This window comes from Saccopteryx bilineata, chromosome 7 (genome assembly GCF_036850765.1).
Source record: "Saccopteryx bilineata isolate mSacBil1 chromosome 7, mSacBil1_pri_phased_curated, whole genome shotgun sequence".
NCBI lineage: Eukaryota > Metazoa > Chordata > Mammalia > Chiroptera > Emballonuridae > Saccopteryx > Saccopteryx bilineata.
In genome coordinates, this window is record NC_089496.1 from 48784958 (window position 1) to 48806311 (window position 21354).

Genomic DNA, 21354 nt, shown 5'->3' on the forward strand with positions numbered 1-21354 from the left:
GGGTTCATATCAAGATTATGAATAACTCAACAACAAAAACAAATAACCCAGTTAAAAAATGGGCAATGGCCAACAATTTTATAAAAGATGCTCAACATTAAAAAATCAGGAAAATGCAAATCAAAGTCACTTCACACAGTTAGGAAGACCAATATATACTGTTCACAACAATTAGGGGATATTTCAAAGTGAATATGAAGCGATAAAATATCCCTAATTGTTGTAAGCAGTATGTATATGTATGTATTGAATATTTAAAAAACCCAGAAAACAGGCGGATTAAGGTCAGTTGAGGGCTTGGGCGCAGAACATATTGGGCCCCTTAAAAAAAGAGAGGGAAAATAAAAATACATGTCAACCATATTTTTAAATAAATAAAAAATGTTATATACTATTGATGTTAAAATTGCACATATGCAACCAAATTTGGTGTCACTAGAAAAAAGTGTAAAGTTGGGGTTTTGCAGGGCCCTTCAGAAGTCGAGGCCCAAGGTGCGTGCCTGGTGTGCCCACCTGGTGTGCCGGCTGTTAAATCTGCTACTGCCAAAAAACAATAATGGAAAATAACAAGTGTTGGCGAGGACGTGGAGGAACAGGAAACTTGTTCACTGCTGTAGGAATGTGACTTGGTGCAGCCACTGCAGAACGTCCCTCAAAAGCTCACAAACAGAACTACGAGAGGCCCCAGCAACCCCCCTCCGGGCTCGACCCAAAGAAACGGAGGACCCGCACTCAGCGTCAGCATTTTTGAGTTCACTGCAGCGCAGTTCGTAAGAGCAAAGATGTGGAAACAACCTAAATGTCCAACAACAGATGAGTGAAGAGAATGGGGCATATGCTTCAAATGGAATACTATTCAGCCTTTACAAAGAGTGTTTGCCCTGGCTGGATGGCTCCATTGGTTACAACATCCTCGGGAAGAGTAGAGGTTGCCGGTTCCATCCCCGGTCAGGGAGCAGACAGGAACAGATCAATGTTTCTGTCTCTCTCTCCCTTCCTCTCTCGCTAAAACCAATAAATAAAAACCTAAGTGTCTGACAATGAGAACATTGTGCTGAGTGAAATAAGCAAGTCACAAAAGGACAAGTAAATACTGCGTTATCCCACGTATTTATGCATTCATTGGTTGACTCTTGTATGTGTTCTGACCGGGGATCCAACCTGTAACTTCTGTAAGTTACGGATGACGCTCTAACCGACTGAGCAACCCGGTCAGGGTGAACAGGGGCATGTATTACTCAGAAATAAAAGAAATATACCTGAAAAATAAATAATGGTCTTTTATTATCTTCACCACAGAAAAAAGTCAAGCCTGAAGTCTGGGAAAGAAGTGGCCTCCCTGTGATGGCGGCAGTATCAGGAGGGCGTCCTCAGCGTCCCCCTGAGTCCGGCCACCCTGACACTGCTCAAGAGCCACCAGCCACAGCCATCAGCAGGGGGCGGGCGCCGGGCAGTGTTCCTGCCGGATGTCGCCTCTGGCCAGAGCCAGCACCTGGGAACATGCAGCTCACTCTCTGGTGGCCACACCTGCACTGGAAGGTAGGTGGGAAGCCCCACGTGTGACACCAGATACCCTCCCTGGTGTCCTCTCTCCAGGCCTCTCCGCCGCCGCCGTCCTCTGTTCCTTGGCCACAGTGTTGGATTTCTGAGACGAGAACTGGAACAGGCCGAGCCCCCGTCAGTCCAAGTCCGAGCTCTCATTGGATCTGGAAGACTTATGCTTTCGTTTCTTCTTCTTTTTCTTTTCTTTCTTCTTTTTCTTATGCTTTTCTTTCTTCTTCCTCTTCTTGTGTCTCTCCTTACCTTCGGAGGAACTGGAGCTGCTCCCGTCGTCCTCCGAGGTGGAGTCTTCCAGCAACTGCTTTAACTGCTGGATCCTAAACAGACGGGGTCGGTCAGGAGCCAGAAACCGCTCAGCTTAAAAATACTAGCTTAGCAGCGACGGTCAAGAAGTCACAATCACCTCCGTAAGCACAGTACCTATATTTCTGCATGTTCTCCCCATTCTTGTCCACATCATGCCTGTTTGTACAGGACTGTAACTAGTGTACAAGCGGTCTGTACTCTTCATCGTCCTAAATATTTCTGCCCGTTGCCATGGTCCCTACCATTACTCGTTCTAATAGACATACTCTCTAAAGTCACCCCCACTGCTCAAGGTCGTGCCAGGTCATACACCTTCCTAACAACTGTAACTCAAGAACGTCAATTTTAATCAATCAATCAATCAAAAATACATTTTAATTTAATTTTTATTTATTGATTTTAGTGGAAAGGCAGGGAGAGAGAGACAGGAACATCAATCTGTTCCTATATGTGCCCTGACTGGGAATCAAAGCTGCAGCCTCTGTGCTTGGGGACAATGCTCTAACCCCGACCAAGCTATTCAGCCATGGCAAAAACCTCCTCTTTTTCCACCCTATCTTTTTTCTTGTCTAAGAATAATTTTCAGCAGTAGCTGAGACCCCTGCAGACAGTGAAGAGAAACTAAATGAGAGAGAAACAATATTCCCTGCACACCCGCAGGGGCAGCGATTACTCCTGCCCTCCAAGCGTTTCACAGTGTGAGCTCCACACTTAGTAAACTCCTCCTATTATACTGGATAGCTTGTTTCCAACTTAATATAACTTAAAACTTTAAGATAGTACTGTTGTCGTCAGGGCCACCTCACCTCATATCCTTCTCATGCCTTTTATTCTCTCGTATGATGTCATACATGGGATCTTCATGCGCCTTGGGGGTTAGAGAGGGTTAAGGTTGGGTTAGGCTTAATCCATTGTTAAATTAAAATTAAATTCCTGTTTCACTGAAATCAGTCCCCTACCACCCCCGTTTGGTGTAATTCTGTGTACTACATGTACTAATTCTTCCTGAGGTCACCATTACTTCAAACTCATGGAGGCTATAAAAACAGTTTTCTCATTACACAAATATAAGACTTTATATATCCTTTATAAGGAAATAAACTATGGCAGAATCATCAGTAAATACTATTCAAGGTTAGAAACATTGAGGTAATTCTTTTTGTTCTATGTGGATACATGATCAAGAGATATTAAGCAAAACGAGTGGGAAAATGGCATGTGAGAATGATTCATTTATAGGTCCACATCATGTGCCTGAAAACATGTCTGGAAGTCTATTCATCAAGCTACTTACTGTAAATTCCCTTTGGGGCGAGGCAAGACTGGACTTCAAAAATCAGTTTTGGAAAACGTTAGTGTAATGTTTTCATTTTGTTAAAATAAGGCAGAAGTATTCTTGTAATGTCTGTGTTCTAATTATTCTCTAATTATACTATGAATTTTCAGAGTGCATTTTATGGTATGTGAGTCATCTTTAAAAATATGTTGTTGTAGACTGATGGTGGTGGTGGGGCAGTGAATAAATTGTCAACCCAGAACACTGAGGTCACTGGTTCAAAGGTCGCTAGCTCTGAGCATGGACTCCTCAGCACAGGGTTGTTGGCTTGAGTGGGGGGTTGTCCACAGGGTCACAAAGCTCGCCAGCAAGGTCACTGGCTTGAGCAAGGGGACCCTGCATGGCCCTGGTCAGGCACATATGAGAAGCTTAATGCACAACGAAAGTGAAATCAACTGCGAGTTGATGCTTCTCACTCTCTCTCCTCCCTCTCTCGGAAGCAAACGATATACTACGAAGTGAAAGCAACTGTGAGTTAATGCTTCTCACCCTCTCTCCAAAAAGTATGTTGTAAAAATTTTATGCATTAAATTAAAAACTCAAGTTAAAATTATCTATTATCTTGTCACCCAGGGATCCATTGCGAACATTTTAGTGTGGTTCTTCCATATTATAAATGATCCTCTAGTCTCCTTTGACTCATGCTTTCATGAAAATTTCCCCATGACATCACATCTTTTTCTAAAACATAATTCTTAAAAGCTATATGATTTCTATGTAGAAATTTATAGGCCCTGGCTGGTTGGTTCAGTAGATAGTGTGTCAGCCTGGTGTATGGATGTCCTGGGTTCACTTCCTGGTCAGGGCACACAAGATAAGCGAGCACATCTGCTTTTCTATTCCTCTGTTTCCCCTCTCTCTTCCCCTCCCGCAGCCAATGGCTCTATTGGTTTGAGCCTTAACCCTAGCCACTGTGGATAGCTTGGTTGGTCCAAGCGGGTCTGCCTCAGGTACTAAAAAACAGCTCGGCCCCAGATGAGGGTTGCCGGGTAGATCCTGGTCTGGGTACATGCAGGAGTCTGTCTTATTATTTCCCCTCCTCTCACTTAAAAAAAAGAAATTTATGTTGGGCTCTGGCCGGTTGGCTCAGTGTTAGAGTGTCGGCCCAGTGTGTGGAAGTCCTGGGTTCGATTCCCGGCCAGAGCACACAGGAGAAGCGCCCATCTGCTTCTCCACCCCTCCCCCTCTCCTTCCTCTCTGTCTCTCTCTTCCCCTCCTGCAGCCAAGGCTCCACTGGAGCAAAGTTGGCCTGGGCACTGAGGATGGCTCCATGGCCTCTGCCTCAGGCGCTAGAATGGCTCTGGTTGCAATGGAGCAGCGCCCCATATAGGCAGAGCATTGCCCCCTGGTTGGCATGCCGGATGGATCCCGGTCAGGCACATGCAGGAGTCTGTCTCTCTGCCTTCCCGCTTCTCACTTCAGAAAAATACACACACACATACACAAAAAGAAATTTACATTGGTATGTTGGCCATTGAAGTTGTGAATTAGTTTCTGTTTTTTAACCATATAAATAATTCTAAAAATTATCCTTTTACATTCATAAAAATTTGTGTATATTGATGTTTTGTTATATCCTCAGAATTAACTCTTAGAATTTAGGTTTCTGAATTAAAAAATAATGAATATGTTTAAGTTTTTTATATTTATCACCAAATTATCTATTAGATGAGCTATAAAAATTGATATTCCAACTATCAATGATTTATCCAGAATATCTTCTACAAAATATTAAAATGAAAGCACAATATTGTCAATGTCTCAAAATCCCGGGAGAATGTTTGTGGACCTCAGTTTGATCTTCGCTGCTAATCCCAAATATACCTGATAAACATGGTAAAACTGACTGAAACAGTTACTGAACAGTGAGCAGCAGTTACTAAATGGTGAATTACACCCCTGCGGGAGACTCTTAAAATAAAGTATGAAATGACAGGCCCTGGCCGGTTGGCTCAGCGGTAGAGCGTTGGCCCGGCGTGCGGGAGTCCAGGGTTCGATTCCCGGCCGGGGCACACAGGAGAGGCGCCCATTTGCTTCTCCACCCCTCTGCCGCGCCTTCCTCTCTGTCTCTCTCTTCCCCTCCCGCAGCCAAGGCTCCATTGGAGCAAAGATGGCCCGGGCGCTGGGGATGGCTCTGTGGCCTCTGCCTCAGGCGCTAGAGTGGCTCTGGTCGCAACATGGCGACGCCCAGGATGGGCAGAGCATCGCCCCCTGGTGGGCATGCCGGGTGGATCCCGGTCGGGCGCATGCGGGAGTCTGTCTGACTGTCTCTCCCTGTTTCCAGCTCCAGAAAAAGGCAAAGAAAAAAAAAAAATGAAATGACAGATCTATTTTACTGTCCCCTAATGAGGATATATAATTTATGTACATTTCTAGTTTATAAAAGAACAATATCTAATAAGGATAAAGGACTAGGAAACTAGAACCCTGAATTTTGTTATGAAACATGATTTTTTTTTTTTACATAATAAGTTAGAAATGGATAATTGATTCTTTACTTCAGAGAAAGAATCAGTGTTCCCAAGGCATAAGCAAATAACTTTAATAAGAAGTTAGTTTTTTGTGAATGTAACTAATCTGTCACATAGATTCAGTTTAACAGAGATGTACTTAACACCAGATACTCTGGCCAAAAGGAATATGTTTTCTGTGGACCTTCCATTTTCTGGTGACTGCCTGATACATGGAATATATTCACCATCTTTGGGAAACACAAATTGACATTCTGTGGTTCTACTTACTACTCTGAACTGTTCTAACTTTTGGTTGCCTTTGATAAAGAAAGGGCATTCTTTGTCGCCCGTTCGGTGACCATACCGTTTACAACGCCAACCTAAAAACAAAGAAAAAGGGGACATAATTCTGTAAGATAACATATTTTTACTTAAAAAAAATAAAGTATTAGTAGGTCATATTAAGATATTCTTTAATTAGAATCAAATCTTAAAAGCAAATGCAATCTGGAGGAAACATGTAGGATCCCAGGAAATCGAAGGAAACTACTTGCTCCCACAGTCATCCTTTAATCTGAGTTTTAGAAATGAACCAAATACTTACTAAGCAATCCCATGCAAACCACAAAGTATCATTTTATTTCATTTTTAAACTGTGTGTAAAAAAAAAAAAAACACACAAAAAGATCAAAACAAAACAAAACAGAGCCGTGTATTATGGGTTGAACTGTGTCATCCCTCTGGCCCCCTCCCCCTACTGTGTGGAATGCACTTCAGAATATGCCTTTATTGGAAGACACGGTCTACAGAGGCTCTCAGAAGAAACCAACCTTGCTGAACCCAGACTCAGCTCTGAATATAATGATAAGAAAACAAACACCAAGGAATTATCAGTCCAAAACTGTGATAAAACTATTCTCGGGAAAAGGAGGTATAATCAGGGTACGTGTGCGGTGAGGGCAGGAGAGAGCTAAATTCTCCTCTTCCAGGGAACAGTGTCAACAAAGAATGCCTAGACCTGAAAAATCAATACAATACAAGCATAGTCTTTAGACATAAGAAGATAAATATCAAAATAACCAACCCAAAGGGCATCAAGTGGAAATGGAGGGAGAGACACTGGAAACAGCTATTTTAATCAGTGCATGAAGAACCTGTACAAACAAATGTCTTTAAAAGGCTGCAGCGCCCTTTTTTCAAATGTCACCTTGTGCTGCCCAGAGGCGTTGCTGCTCTGGTGTGGGGGTGCACGCAGAGCCCCACTGTCCCACACCCCCCTCGGTGGACGGTACCTCCATCCCTCGTCCTCCATGGCCCTTCTACCACGGAACACCCTTGTGGCTGCAGGGATGTCAGAGTGTGTACACCAAAGGCAGCTGCTGTCCTGGGAAAGCCCACTGCTCTCAGAGTCAGGAGCCCTGGAGTCACATGTCTGCTCCACCTCTTACCTGGGACCACTCACTGACACAGGCGAGGGGGTTTACGATAAACAGGCTGGTATCTGAGTTGCGCGCACTTGGGAGTACCTGACACACTTGCACACTCACACTGCATAACTTTGACTTCCTTCCCCAGTGGCATCCAGAGTCCCTTGGTGGGCGCGTGAGCCAGAAACTCCCTGGCGTGTTCATTGCCCGGTACATCCGGTATACAGTCTTCTGGCTTCGTCTCATCTTCCTGAGAAAGGAAACCCGTGTGAACAACAGGGCAGAGAGCACCGGCACTCTCTCCCACCTGCCTCGGAGCTCAGCACCGCCCGGCTTTCCCGTGGGGCGGGGCTCCACGGTCATCACTGCTTACCCTCTCAAGAACTGGAAAGACAAATGAGACCTGACAAAAAATGGCATGTACCAGAAGAATTACATCATGAAAATGAAGTAGGTCTTTTTAGAGAAATGTTACTGTGTTGTATACACAGAAATGATTAGTGAGCTCCAATTTCTTTCTTTTTTTTTTCTTTTTGTATTTTTCTCAAGTTAGAAGCCCAGAGGCAGTCAGACAGACTCCCGCGTGCACCTGACCGGGGATCCACCCGGCATACCCTCCAGGGGTTGATGGGTGTTGCTCTGTTGCAATTGGAGCCATTCTAGCGCCTGAAGTGGAGGCCATGGAGCCGTCCTCAGTGCCCGGGCCAACTTTGCTCCAATGGAGCCTTGGCTGCTGGATTGGAAGAGAGAGATAGAGAGGAAGGAGAGGGGGAAGGGTGGAGATGCAGATGGGTGCTGCTCCTCTGTCCTGGCCAGGAATCGAACATGGAACTTCCACATGCAGGGCTGATGCTCTACCACTGAGCAAACCGGCCAGGGCCATGAGCTCCAATTTCTGATCGGAAGATTACAGCAAGTTTTCTGCTAATGTAAAAGCTTTGTGGAATGAGGCAAACGATAGGATTCAACAAGTAAGGTTTCCCGGTATAACAGCAATCACACGGTTAAGTTAAAATGGATTATACCTGGAGGCCACGCTCATGTTTTATAGTCTCATACATGCTGTATTTATGAAATGTATTTTCACCACCAGATAACTGCATTACACAGTTAAGGTGCTGTTTTTTTAATTTCTGATTTTATTAAAGTTTCCATGAATATTATATTATATTTATGAAGAAAAGTGGCTTTATATATAAATATATATATATATATATTTTTTTTAATCAAAAGTTAAATCTTTAAAGAGGAAAGGTTGCTTTGACCTTTAACTACTCCTGACTCTCATGCCCCCAGAGGCTCTGACACTGGCCAGAGTGCTGGACAAGGCTTGTGCTCCAGGGGACCCGGGGCTGGAGGAGCCGCAAGTCTCCCCGAGTCCACTGTTCTCTGAGCTGCTGACATCAAGCCACCAGCACCAGGCCAGTCAGACTCGGCACCAGGGCGGCAGAGCTGGGGGTGGGGTGGTGGTGGCTGAAACCCACATGGGCCTGCCTCCGGTTCTCAGGGAACAGACAGGCGGCTGATTAAGTTTCTACAAAGACACAGGCTTGCAGCGAAGCCCAAAGTGTGTGACTGGCACCTGCGGGGAAGAAACAGGAGGCTCAAAACCTTATGTAGCCCTGGCCGGTTGGCTCAGCGGTAGAGCGTCGGCCTAGCGTGCGGAGGACCCAGGTTCGATTCCCGGCCAGGGCACACAGGAGAAGCGCCCATTTGCTTCTCCACCCCTCTGCCGCACCTTCCTCTCTGTCTCTCTCTTCCCCTCCCGCAGCCAAGGCTCCATTGGAGCAAAGATGGCCCGGGCGTGGGGGATGGCTCTATGGCCTCTGCCTCAGGCGCTAGAGTGGCTCTGGTCGCAATATGGCGACGCCCAGGATGGGCAGAGCATCGCCCCCTGGTGGGCAGAGCGTCGCCCCCTGGTGGGCGTGCCGGGTGGATCCTGGTCGGGCGCATGCGGGAGTCTGTCTGACTGTCTCTCCCTGTTTCCAGCTTCAGAGAAATGCAAAAAAAAAAACACCAAAAAAACACACCTTATGTAGCTGTTTTCATAACAAGTGACTGAGTCTTTGCACTGATTCAGTCTAAAAGAAGAACCAACAGGACAAACTTCACACTGACCTTGATTAGCCCGGGAGGAGGTTTTTCATAACTAGAAAGAAAGAAAAAGAAAAAAACCATCACTAACCACGTTAACAGCAACGTAACACATTTTATTTATATATTTATTTAATATTTTTATTTATTCATTTTAGAGAAGAGAGAGAGAATGACAGAGAAGGGAGAAAGGAAAGAGATGGGGGGAGGAGCAGGAAGCATGAATTTCCATATGTGCCTTGACCAGGCGAGCCCAGGGTTTCAAACCGGTGACCTCCATGTTCCAGGTCGACGCTTTATCCACTGCGCCACCACAGGTCAGGCACATAACACATTTTAATGAGCAATAGCAACTGTAGGCTAAAATAAAAAGGATACTTTAAATAAAAACTTAAGGCCCTGGCTGGTTGGCTCAGCGGAAGAGCGTCGGCCTGGCGTGCGGGGGACCAGGGTTCAATTCCCGGCCAGGGCACATAGGAGAAGCGCCCATTTGCTTCTCCACCCCCCCCCTTCCTCTCTGTCTCTCTCTTCCCCTCCCACAGCCAAGGCTCCATTGGAGCAAAGATGGCCCAGGCGCTGAGGATGGCTCCATGGCCTCTGCCCCAGGCGTTAGAGTGGCTCTGGTCGCGGCAGAGCGATGCCCCGGAGGGGCAGAGCGTCGCCCCCTGGTGGGAGTGCCGGGTGGATCCCGGTCGGGCGCATGCAGGAGTCTGTCTGTCTCTCCCCGTTTCTAGCTTCAGAAAATACAAAACAAACAAACAAACAAAAAAAACCCCCAAAAAACTTAAAAGTACATTACATCTAAAACAGATAATATAATAAGCCCCGCCCTGAAGAGGTCACATAAAAATAAACTGATGCTATACCACGTCCTCCTGAGATCTACAATTTAAATTCACTGAAACTGTAACTGACTTAGCAGCACAATGATTTTATTTTTTGAAGAAGGGAGAGCAAGCGATTACAGGGAAAATGTGAGGTTAAGAAGATCCATGAGGCCCTGGCCGGTTGGCTCAGCGGTAGAGCGTCGGCCTAGCGTGCGGAGGACCCGGGTTCGATTCCCGGCCAGGGCACACAGGAGAAGCGCCCATTTGCTTCTCCACCCCTCCGCCGCGCCTTCTTCTCTGTCTCTCTCTTCCCCTCCCGCAGCCAAGGCTCCATTGGAGCAAAGATGGCCCGGGCGCTGGGGATGGCTCTGTGGCCTGTGCCCCAGGCACTAGAGTGGCTCTGGTTGCAACATGGCGACGCCCAGGATGGGCAGAGCATCGCCCCCTGGTGGGCAGAGCGTCGCCCCATGGTGGGTGTGCCGGGTGGATCCCGGTCAGGCACATGCGGGAGTCTGTCTGTCTCTCCCTGTTTCCAGCTTCAGGAAAAAAAAAAAAAAAAAAAAAAAAGAAGATCGATGAGCTAATTATGGTTCCAAACTGTCATTATAGTTGTCCAGCTGTTTACCTGGCCTTTCGCTTGGTAGCTCCTAAAACCCTTGTGACATAATGATTTAATGTTTTCCTCAGCCTTCTCTTATGCACCAACTTTAAAGACCATTGAAAAGAGAGTAAATATGGGGAGTGCAGTGATTAGCAAGAACCGAGGGGTGAAAGGTGAAATGCTTCCGTCCTCTACAATAACAAGGAGAACAACTCCGGGGATGTGACACTGTGATTTCTGTAAGAAATGCATATTTGGTCTTCATCCACTGTTCCTGGCCCATAGCTCCTAAAACCCTGCTACTTTCTCTTATTTAAGAGCCATACGGGCGTCTTTTGCCTTAGTACTGAGTTTTGTTCCCAATTCCTGAAATAGCTACAGAGCTAAAAAGAGGAAAAGAGTTTATTTATAACAAGCCCCCTTTCAAGGAGCCTGAGTTTATGTTAATGAGGAGCCTTTTGGAAAAGCCCCTAAGGATGGGGGGGGCTGGTTGTCCGAGGAATTGGAGGATTGGACTTTCAGTCCTATCTCTTGGGACACTGGGTTAATCACCAATGCCAAAGATTAACCAGTCATGCCGATGTAATGAGGACTCTATAAAATCTCCAAGGATTGGGTTCAGAGAGCCTCAGGGTTTGTGAACACGTGGAGGTGTGGCGCCCCTAAAGAGGGCATGGAGGGAAGTTCCACACCCCTTCCCACAGACCATGCCCCCCTGTGCTTCTCTTCCCTCTGGCTTCTCCTGAGTTACCTCCTTCTATAATAAACCAGTAACCTAGTAACTGAAATGTTTTCCTGAGTTCTATGGGCCATTCTAGCCAACTAACCAAAATGGAGGAGGTTGTGGGAACCTCCCATTCACGGCCGATCAGTCAGAAATAGAGGTGACAGCCTGGATTTGGCGATCGGCACCTAACGTGTGTGAGCAGGCAGTCTTGTAGGACTGATTCCTCAGCTTGTGGGTTCTGATGTTATCTCCAGACAGACAGGGTCAGAACTAAGGAAAATTTGTAAGAAATCGACCGCGTATCCTCTGAGAGCATTGCTGGGTGGTGCCGAAGACCCCCACACAACTGAGGATAGAACAGAATTTAACTGTGGTCTGAGCGCAGAGAAGAGAAACAGAGGAGTGTTTCTTCCTTTACAGTGGATGATGGGTGAGAAATGCCATGTGCAGCCACAGCAAGAAAAACCTCCCTTTGGCTTCCTCTCTGGGCCCTTCCAAACACGACTGTGATGGAGGCGCCTCTGAGCTTTGTCACCAACACCGATCTAGAACGTTTCTGAAGGGACAGAGGAGGAATTATTCCCTAAAGACCACATAGTAAACAACTCAGTATACACGGAGTTAGCTTTTTAGGTATCCTGTTTCGAAAGCAAATTCCGGTGCTCGCTTCGGCAGCACATATACTAAAATTGGAACGATACAGAGAAGATTAGCATGGCCCCTGCGCAAGGATGACACGCAAATTCGTGAAGCGTTCCATATTTTTAAGACACATGCAGCCCCATGTTTATTGCAGCATTGTTCACAGTGGCCAGGACATGGAAACAACCAAAAAGCCCATCAATAGATGACTGGATAAAGAAGATGTGGCACATATACACTATGGAATACTACTCAGCCATAAAAAATGATGACATCGGAACATTTACAGCAAAATGGTGGGATCTTGATAACATGATACGAAGCGAAATAAGTAAATCAGAAAAAAACAGGAACTGTATTATTCCATACGTAGGTGGGACATAATACTGAAACTAAGAGACATTGACAAGAGTGTGGTGGTTACGGGGGGGAGGGGGGAATGGGAGAGGGATAGGGGGTGGGAGGGGCACAAAGAAAACAAGATAGAAGGTGACAGAGGACAATCTGACTTTGGGTGGTGGGTATGCAACATAATTGAACGACAAGATAACCTGGACTTGTTATCTTTGAATATATGTATCCTGATTTATTGATGTCACCCCATTAAAAAAATAAAATTATAAAAAAAAAAAAAAAATTCCGGTATTTTCCAGTGGCAAGCTGTGGCATGCCTTAGGCATAGGCTTCTATTGGCAACAACGATTCGCACAAGTTGGGAAGGTGATACACTTCACCAGCAGCCAGTCACTAGAAATGATGATGCGGTGCTTTATGCAAGGGAGTCTGGAAGGGAAGTGGGGAAGCCCGTGAAATATCCTGTAACCCAGTGATAAGACTAAGGGAAACACAGCGAACACAATCAGGGGGCGGGGTGGCTACGGGGAGGGCTAGGGTTTATGAGGGTGTGGCGCTCTTCATCTTCGAAATCACAAGGACTTTACATGCGAGAACCCCAGAGACTATGTTTATAATAACGCTCTACGGTTCTAACTTCCTTCTCCCTTCACTCCCATTTTCTCTTCTGTAAGGACTCCCCCATCCTGGCAGGAGGCCACAGTGTGCACCTGGCTTGCCCCGCCTGCCCACGCCAGCTTGCCACCCTCTCCTTTCCCCCGGGTGACTCCCTTTTTGGTGATGGAACACCTAGTTGATATTTTTAGTTGACACCAACAGTACTTTCTTGCTGCCGTAGGAGCTGCACAAGTAACATATAGGCAACAAGCTCAGATCCAGGTTCCTCAACAGCATGTCAATGTTTTTTCCTAGAAGGAAAAGGAATGGGATAGGACCGCCTATTCTTAAATCTTATTATTGTTAGCAACTGCCTTCCCTAAAAAGTTCACTTTTTTGTTTGTTTGTTTTACGGTGACAGAGAGAGAGTCAGAGAGACGGATAGATAGGGACGGACAGACAGGAAGGGAGAGAGATGAGAAGCATTGATCATCAGTTTTTCGTTGTGACACCTTAGTTGTTCATTGATTGCTTTCTCATATGTGTCTTGACCGCGGGCCTTCAGCAGACTGAGTAACCCCTTGCTCGAGCCAGCGACCTTGGGTCCAAGCTGGTGAGCTTTTGCTCAAACCAGATGAGCCTGCGCTCAAGCTGGCAACCTCGGGGTCTCGAACCTGGGTCCTCCGCATCCCAGTAAGACACTCTATCCACTGTGCCACTACCTGGTCAGGCTAAAAAGTTCACTTTTTAACAGTTTCCACAAATTTAAACCCTAGGTGTTTCTTCCTAGGGTTAAACAATTCCTTAGTCTAGGTAGCGTGTTAAAAAAGATGTTTCTCAAATATTAAGGTGATATTTAACTATTAAAAAAAGAACAGATTTACAAGTGGGAAACGGAGTATGTTTACAATACACTTGGCTTTGCCCTGTCACAGTTCAATCCTCTGCATTATCTTTGTAGTTAATCCTTAGAAAATAAAAAAGTTGGATATCCTCAAAGATGAGAGATGATATGTTATTGATGAAATCAACAACAACAGGATTCTGTGGAAAAAAAATTCTCAGAACAAGGATAGCTCCTGAAAATTAAAAATATAATTGAAACTTTAAAAAGTACAATGATGGAAGTATTGGAAGATAAACCTTACAGAAAGAATGAGAAGACAAAATAAAATAGGAGAGAAAAGACAGGGAATCAAAATAATCTAAGAAAAAAATGGAGGGAAGAAAATTAAAACACAAACCATGTCTGAATATTAAATAGCCAAGAAATGTCAAGAAAATTAAAAAAAAATTAAAATTCAGTGTGTGGGGGGAAATCCAGTAAGAAAGTTCACATTATTATGAAACTACAAAATACTAGGAATGAAGAATTCTTATTTAAAGCTTCCAGGCGACTTCTCTGGCCCCCGGCCCCCGGACCAGAGAACATTGTCCGGGAAGCGCTATACTAAATAAAGCTTTTGCTATTCCACAAAAAAACAAACAAAAAAAGAAACACACACACACACAAATAAATAAAGCTTCCAGCCTGACCAGGTGGTGGCGCAGTGGATAGAGCGTCGGACTGGGATGCAGAGGACCCAGGTTCGAGACCCCGAGGTCACCAGCTTGTGCACGGGCTCATCTGGTTTGAGCAAAAGCTCACCAACTTGGACCCAATGTCGCTGGCTCGAGCAAGGGGTTACTCGGTCTGCTGAAGGCCCGCGGTCAAGGCACATATGAGAAAGCAATCAATGAACAACTAAGGTGTCGCAATGCGCAACGAAAAACTAATGATTGATGCTTCTCATCTCTCAGTTCCTGTCTGTCTGTCCCTATCTATCCCTCTCTCTGACTCTCTGTCTCTGTAAAACAACAACAACAACAACAAAAACCAAATAAATAAATAAATAAAGCTTCCAAAGGTGGGTGAGGCGGAACAAGTAAGTTGTATTGTTGGTGGTGGTGAAAATGCTACCAGGTGTTGACCTGGGTTCGGCGAACTTGGTAGTTGAATTCTGGCTAAGAAAGAATTCAGAGGCAAGACTCAAACTATAAGAGAAAGTTTATTCATTTTATTAGAGAGAGAGAGAGAGAGAGATGGACAGACAGGAAGAGAGAAAGATGAAAAGCATCAATTCGGGACAGACAGGCAAGACAGAGAGAGTAGAAGCATCAAGTCTTCAATGCTGCACCTTAGTTGTTCATTGACTGCTTTCTCCTATGTGCCTCAAGAGGCAGCGGGGGACTCTAGCAGAGCGAGACTCAAACCAGCGACCTTTTTGAGTTTAAGCCAGTGGCCATGGGGTCATGTCTGTGAGCCCATACTCAAGCCAGTGACCTCGGGGTTTCAAACTGGGGTCCTCTGCGTCCCAGTCCAATGCTCTATCCACTGCGCCACCGCCGAGTCAGGCGCAGGGGTCTAATTTGATGACCAGCAGTATGCTAGGGGTGGAAAGGCTCCCCAGGGGCCAAGTCCTTGTTTTCCCAGTGTTGCCCACTGCTGTGCACCACAGGCTTTCCTCCCTGGTGACCTTCTGTACCTGGCCCATGTTCCCTGCTCTCCTCTTGTCTACCTGCCTGTCACTGTAAGAGAAAGGGAATCACAGTGGCATCCGATTTCTCAGCAATACTGGGAACTCAAAATGGTGGCACACCACCTTTGAAGTTGAGTGAAAATAATTTCTAACCTAGAACTCTAGACCTTGCCAGACTCTTCTCATGTTTGAGGGAAGAACAAAGACATTTTTAGATGTCCACAAATTTACCCTGAATGCACTTTTTTATAGGAAGGCACTGAATGTGCTTCAGCAGAATGAGGGCAAGGCAGAAGGAAGAAGACAGAGGATCCAGGAATTGAATCCGAGACAGGAGAGTGGCCAAGGGAGTCCCAGGACGACAGCTGTACGCCAGGTCTAGAGAGTAACCAGAGAACAGAAAGAAGACTCAAGGTGTAAAAATAAAGAACTGCTAGATGATCTGATATGTGAAAAAAGTACTCTCAGCTTTTAGAGTCTCTGGAATAAAATTAGCAGTTGGATAGTAGGAAATTAAGCAGATGAAAAACAACGGGGGCTCTTATTAATACCTGAAAAGCAACACTTATAAAAAAACAAACAGCACTTGTTCCAGAAAACAGAAGAAATCACAGAACACCATTTGGCTCAAAAGTGAACAATATTGCATAGTTCTAATGTCAATAATAACTTGATTTAACAGAATTATAGTTGGAAGGGTGGAGACAGGAAAGTTAGGGAAAAAGAACTAAAGCCTCATCTTCTATGACAAGAGGTTAAAAAGCAATGTCTATTGTTCAATAAAAAAAGCAGTATAAATGTTATTTAGAAGTAGTTAAATCCCAATAAAAAAAGCAGTATAAATGTAATTTAGAAATAAGTAATTAAGTCCCAGTAGAAAAAACTAAAAACTTCCTCATTGAGGCCTTGGTTAGAGGGCGAAGTGCAGGGAGTCTGGGGTGAATGAAGAGTAGAAATACAGAACTACTTTTGTTTTCCTTTAATTAGCCTGTTAGGAGTATTTGATGTTTAAATCACATTACTCTGAAAAACAACAACAAACAAACTGCATGACTCTGAAGATATCAAATGCAAACAGTTTGGGTTTGGAACTGGCCAACCCAAATATGTCAACAACCAGAAAATTTTAAGTCTCTGAAATGGAAAAATCTTGCTGGTCTAGGAATCAGACATCTGAGGACCTCTTTAGTTTTGCCGTTTACAAGTGGATGATTCCTTGATTAGGTTACTTAACTGCTGAACCTGCATTTCCTTATCTGCAAAAATGAGGTTACAATCTCTGATGTTTGTGTGTTACAAAATAAATATGTAGTACTAACCACGGTCTGGTATCCTATAGTTAGTGACTCTGAGGGCTGGGCCGCCCTAGGCGCTGCTTGAGCTTAATCTAGGCAAGATTTTTGAGGATCTGCCTTACTGAGCTGACACTGAGCACCACACAGAGTGCCCTAAAGAGGCCAGGGCTGTGCATGCCAGCAAGGCAAGGTCCCCAGCCCTCAACCCCCCCCCCCCCCCCACTGAGGTGACATTCAGCTCAAGGGCCGCACTGAAAGGAGCAGGCCAGGTTCCAGCAAAGCAATGTATTTCGTATCAAAGCTCAAGAAACACTGACTTCTACAAATACTTACAGAATGGCAGGATAACAGGAGAACTGGAAGGTCATTAATCCAACTTCCAACTGGATGTTTCCATCTCCTTTACAACCTACCCTTCTCCCAGTGGTCACCCAGACTCTCCTTGAACCCCCTAGAGCTGTGGAGCACAGTGCTGCCTAAATTAGGCCACCTGCAGGAATACACTCTGGTCCTAATTCTTTTTGTTGAGCTGGAATCGGCCTCTACGCAGCTTCCCGCCTTAATCCTGGTCAACGTCCTCAGGACTAGAGGACAAGTGTCCCCTCTCTCCTACCTACCTGACAGCCGCCTTTGCAGTGGTTAGGGACAAGTCCCTCACCCCACTGTTGATTCTCTTTCCTACCAAACTAACGATACGGGGCTGCGTTTCCTCTTCCCTTAGTAACACAAAACGGAAAGATTTTATCGGGTTCATAGCGGGCCCTGTCACCTGAACACCGCGAAAGGACAGGGGCCAAAGCGCACTTCCCGAGTATGCAGTCCCCATAGCCCGAGAGAGCACGTGACACAGCCCCACCCAAGCTCCGACCCCGCGCACGTGGACACCGCGGCGGCTCCCGCGCAGAAGACCCCTCTCCCCGCCCCGCGGGGGCCCGAGCTTGGGGGCGGGGCCTCCCCCGCACCGACCTCTCCTCCCGCCGGGGCGGAGGGCGACTGTGAGGCGAGTGCGCGCGCACGGGCTCGGTGACCGCGCGGGGCCGCTTGCCCACTCGCGGAGCTCCGCGGGCCCCGCCGAACGTGCCCACGCGCGCCCATCCCTCTCTGGAGCCCCGGGGCGGGCGGGACTCACAACGACTCTAGGTGCTTGAGCTGCTGCAGCTGCTGCGCGTCCTGTCGCCGCCGCTTCTGCTCCCGGCGCCGCTGCAGCTCCTGCTCCTGCGGCTCCCGCGCACGCCGCGCACCCTCGGCTCCCGGGTCGGCGCGTCGCGATCGGGACGCCATCGCGGCCCGCGCGGCTCAGGCGGCGGCCGAGCGCGCGCTTCCTCCGCGCCGCGCCCGCCGGGCCACCGCAGCGCCCCCTCCCGCCGCCGTCCCGGTCGGTCTACCCGCCACCCCGCACCGCGGAGAGGCCGTAAGTCCTAGCTCAGAGCGCCGAGCCCCGCCGCCTGGCCGGTTGCTGCCGGAAATTGGAGCGCGCCCCCTGGCGACAGCGGAGGGCGGAGGACGGAGAACGGCCTCGATGGGACCCTGGGAACCCTTCCCAGCTGCTGGAGGACCTCCTCTCTGGGCCGCTGCCTCCCCTCCAGTGTCAGTCCCTGGAGGCCAGGGATTTAAAACGTTTTTTAAAAATCGAATTTATTGGGTTGACATCGATTAATCATACTATCTTTATAGTTAAGTAGAAAAAGGCGAACTTAATAATGGCCACTATAAATATTTTTGTGCTCTGGCTGGATAACTCGGTTGGTTGGAGCATCATCCTGATTTGCAGAGGTGGCTGTTGGGTCCCAGGTGGGGGCACATTCAGAAAAGATTGCTGTTTCTTTCTTCCTCTTTTCCCCTTTCTCTAAAATAAATTTTCTTGTGTGTGTGAAAATTACTGAGTATTTTTCCGTATTTTTTCTTTATAAAAATATCAAATGGGCCTGACCAGGTGGTGGCACAGTGGCTAGAGCATCCACCTGGAACCTTGAGGACCCAGGTTCAGAGCCCCGTGGTCGCTGGCTTGAAGCACAAGGTTGCTGGCTTGAGCAAGAGGTCACTGGCTGAGCTGGAGCGCCCCCCCTACCCCCCAAGGCACATGTGAGAAAGCAGTCAATGAACAGCTAAGGTGTGGCAACTAGGGGTTGATGCTTCTCATCTCTCTCTCTTCCTATCATCCCTGTCTCTCTCTTTCTCTGTTGAAAAAAAAAAAAAATCAAATAGTATGTTTTTTTAAACTTTTTCTCACCGATATTATGAACCTTTTTCAAGTTGAAATATTTCAATCATTTGAATTTTAATGGGGGAATAGTATTTTATTATAGTTTGCCTAAGCTTTTATTATTGGCAATCCAAGTAATTTACATTTTTACTTTTTATATTCAATGTCATAATTTAATTATATCAAAAGATGAAAATTTTGTTTTTCATGAAATTGTTTTACATTTAAGATAAGTAATAATTTAGAATTACATTTTCTAGTGCTAATGTGAATTGGTGGTGAAAAACAGGAACTTTAAAATGTAAACTAAAAACCAATGAAAAAAGCAAGAAGACTTTCAAGTCTGGTTACTGATAGGGTGTATACCCTACACCAGGGGTCCCCAAACTTTTTACACAGGGGGTCAGTTCACTGTCCCTCAGACCGTTGGAGGGCTGGACTATAAAAAAAACTATAAACAAATTCCTATGCACACTGCACATATCTTATTTTAAAGTAAAAAAACAAAACGGGAACAAATACAATTTTTAAAATAAAGAACAAGTAAATTTAAATCAAGAAACTGACCAATATTTCAATGGGAACTATGCTCCTCTCACTGACCACCAATGAAAGAGGTACCCTTCCAGAAGTGCGGTGGGGGCCGGATAAATGGCCTAAGGGGGCCGCATGTGGCCCACGGGCCGTAGTTTGGGGACCCCTGCCCTACACTGAATTTGAAAGCAAAGATGTGTGGACCCGGAGAAAGAGACACCTACTAAGAAAGGGCTGCTGGCTAACTGGGTTCAAATTAAACAAAAATAACAAAAACAGTCTAGCAGCTATTTCTAAACAGGGGCTTCTCAGGCAAGCCAGCTTCAGGAAGAAGCCTGCACTGAACTTTCCTCCTGCACTACCTTCCAGCCATCTGAGCCTGTCATCATAAAGGAGTTTCTGAAATCTTAATTCAACCAATATTACTGAGATTTTCCCCTGTCCTATCAGAGCTCCATTTTGATCAATCTCTCATTTGCATGAGGATAGACGAATCAGGGATCAGGAACGGGACTTCTAATTAAGTCTGCTCTCCTCTGAACACTCTCCCTTTCCACTGAAGGCTGTGTTTCTCCTGCTGGAGCTGAAGACATTTTGTTGGTTCATTTACCCAGACTGCCTCTGCCACTTCATAATTGGGGTGTAACACCATTGGTTGTGCTGTATCACAGTTGAGCTGTTTGCCCCGAATAAAGTTTTCTGCTTTGCTGCACTCCAATTTGGAGATTCCTCTTGGTGTTGGATTGGCATGAGTGACAATCTGTTGGCAGATTAAAAAAAAAAAGTTTGAAAAATTGACATTGTCATATGTTCAATTTTAAAGTTGAAAATTTCCACCCTCGTGCTCCAACCACTAGAAAAGGAGGCCTTTTCCACACGTTTCGGTCCCCCCAACCCTGATCCCGCGGAAAAGCCCAGACGCCCCGCCCCCGCAGGAAGCCCCACCCACGAGTGCTGAGGGGCGGGGACAGAGGAGGAGCGGGAAAACAGAGCCTGAGTCCTGGGCGTTGGCGGGTGGCGGGTCTATTTCAGAGCGTAGATCCAGAAACTGTCCAAGGACTGGAAAACAGAATTTTAGTAATTAGCTTTCTCTGCTAATGATACCAGGAAGTCGTTCATTCCAGCCCCGCCCAGTAGAAATCTGCTTCCAAGCACCGCCGACTCAGAAAAATATTTCTATTTTTGTCCTCTTTGGCTATTCTGGACTACAACCCCCAGAAGGCATAGGGGCTAACCTGACTTGCGCAGTACCGTTCGTTGTAAAGTGCTATGACAACAGGGCGAAGATGGCATGGAGTTAGGCTGGAGTGGGGTGGTGTCCCTTCCGCTGCTGCTGTCCTTTTTCTGGTGCATCTCACTCATTGCCACCTTCATCAGTTCCTTCTCTTTGTGAGCATCGGGACTTGCCGTTGTTCTTGCCTGCCTGGTGTCTGCCAAAGGATTGATGCCGTTTTTCCTGCCTGGCTCTGGGGGTGACAGAGAAGGGATGCAGAGGAGCTCCTTGGGGTGATCCCTCCAGCTCCCCGGGGCTGGTGGTGCTACCTGGTGAAGCCCTCTCTTTTCTCGGGACGTGGAACAAGTTGGAGCAGGAGGACGAGAGGGAGTCGTGAAGTTAGGCTGCTTTTCTCTACACCCTCCGCTCTTGCTCTCGCCGTTCCAGCCCGGGGACCCTGGCAGGCGTTCTTAAAGGGAAATCTGGGGAAAGGGAGTTGAAGAAAGGTGGGGCAGGACCCACCTGATTCGGCATCAGGTAAGAAAGTGTGTCTGATACTAAACATCCGGTGCATGAATTCCCTTTCTAGTTTCATTTTGTGGGCAACATTGATCCTCTGATGCCATGCAATGGTTTTGGGGGACATAGGGTGATAGGTTTCTTACG

At 46.5% G+C, this 21354-nt stretch overlaps 3 protein-coding genes and 1 non-coding gene across 8 annotated transcripts in view; 2 read left to right on the top strand and 2 right to left on the bottom strand.

The window, feature by feature from the left end:
- Positions 1-21354, top strand: part of BBS9 (Bardet-Biedl syndrome 9) — a 388196-nt gene that overhangs the window by 348 nt on the left and 366494 nt on the right. For 2 of the 4 annotated variants that reach the window (XM_066239905.1, XM_066239906.1), the window contains exon 2: positions 1300-1539. In XM_066239905.1, the coding sequence (XP_066096002.1) occupies positions 1467-1539 (73 nt within the window). In that variant the 5' untranslated portion in view covers positions 1300-1466. Of the gene's footprint in view, positions 1-1265; positions 1540-21085; positions 21226-21354 lie in introns of those variants that run through there. The other 2 variants (XM_066239904.1, XM_066239907.1) reach the window with 2 other exon arrangements.
- On the bottom strand, positions 1261-18220 carry LOC136310883 (retinitis pigmentosa 9 protein-like). 2 transcript variants are annotated; one of them, XM_066239915.1, is made up of 6 exons: positions 17868-18220; positions 9201-9231; positions 7203-7332; positions 5944-6035; positions 2673-2734; positions 1261-1877 (listed from the first exon to the last, which is right to left on the bottom strand). In XM_066239915.1, the coding sequence occupies exons 1-6, from the start codon at positions 18017-18019 to the stop codon at positions 1679-1681; spliced, it is 666 nt and encodes a 221-aa protein (XP_066096012.1). In that variant the 5' UTR covers positions 18020-18220; the 3' UTR covers positions 1261-1678. The 2 variants fall into 2 exon arrangements, with proteins under 2 accessions (XP_066096012.1, XP_066096013.1); XM_066239916.1 differs by lacking the exon at positions 17868-18220 and adding an exon at positions 17072-17329.
- Positions 11991-12097, top strand: LOC136311308 (U6 spliceosomal RNA). Its single transcript, XR_010726711.1, has one exon. It is a non-coding gene; the product is annotated as a U6 spliceosomal RNA (small nuclear RNA).
- LOC136310652 (uncharacterized) lies at positions 18035-21158 on the bottom strand. The gene is made up of 5 exons (XM_066239506.1): positions 20711-21158; positions 20421-20534; positions 20145-20235; positions 19838-19854; positions 18035-18333 (listed from the first exon to the last, which is right to left on the bottom strand). Exons 1-5 carry the CDS (start codon positions 20847-20849, stop codon positions 18035-18037), a joined length of 660 nt encoding a protein of 219 aa, XP_066095603.1. The 5' UTR covers positions 20850-21158.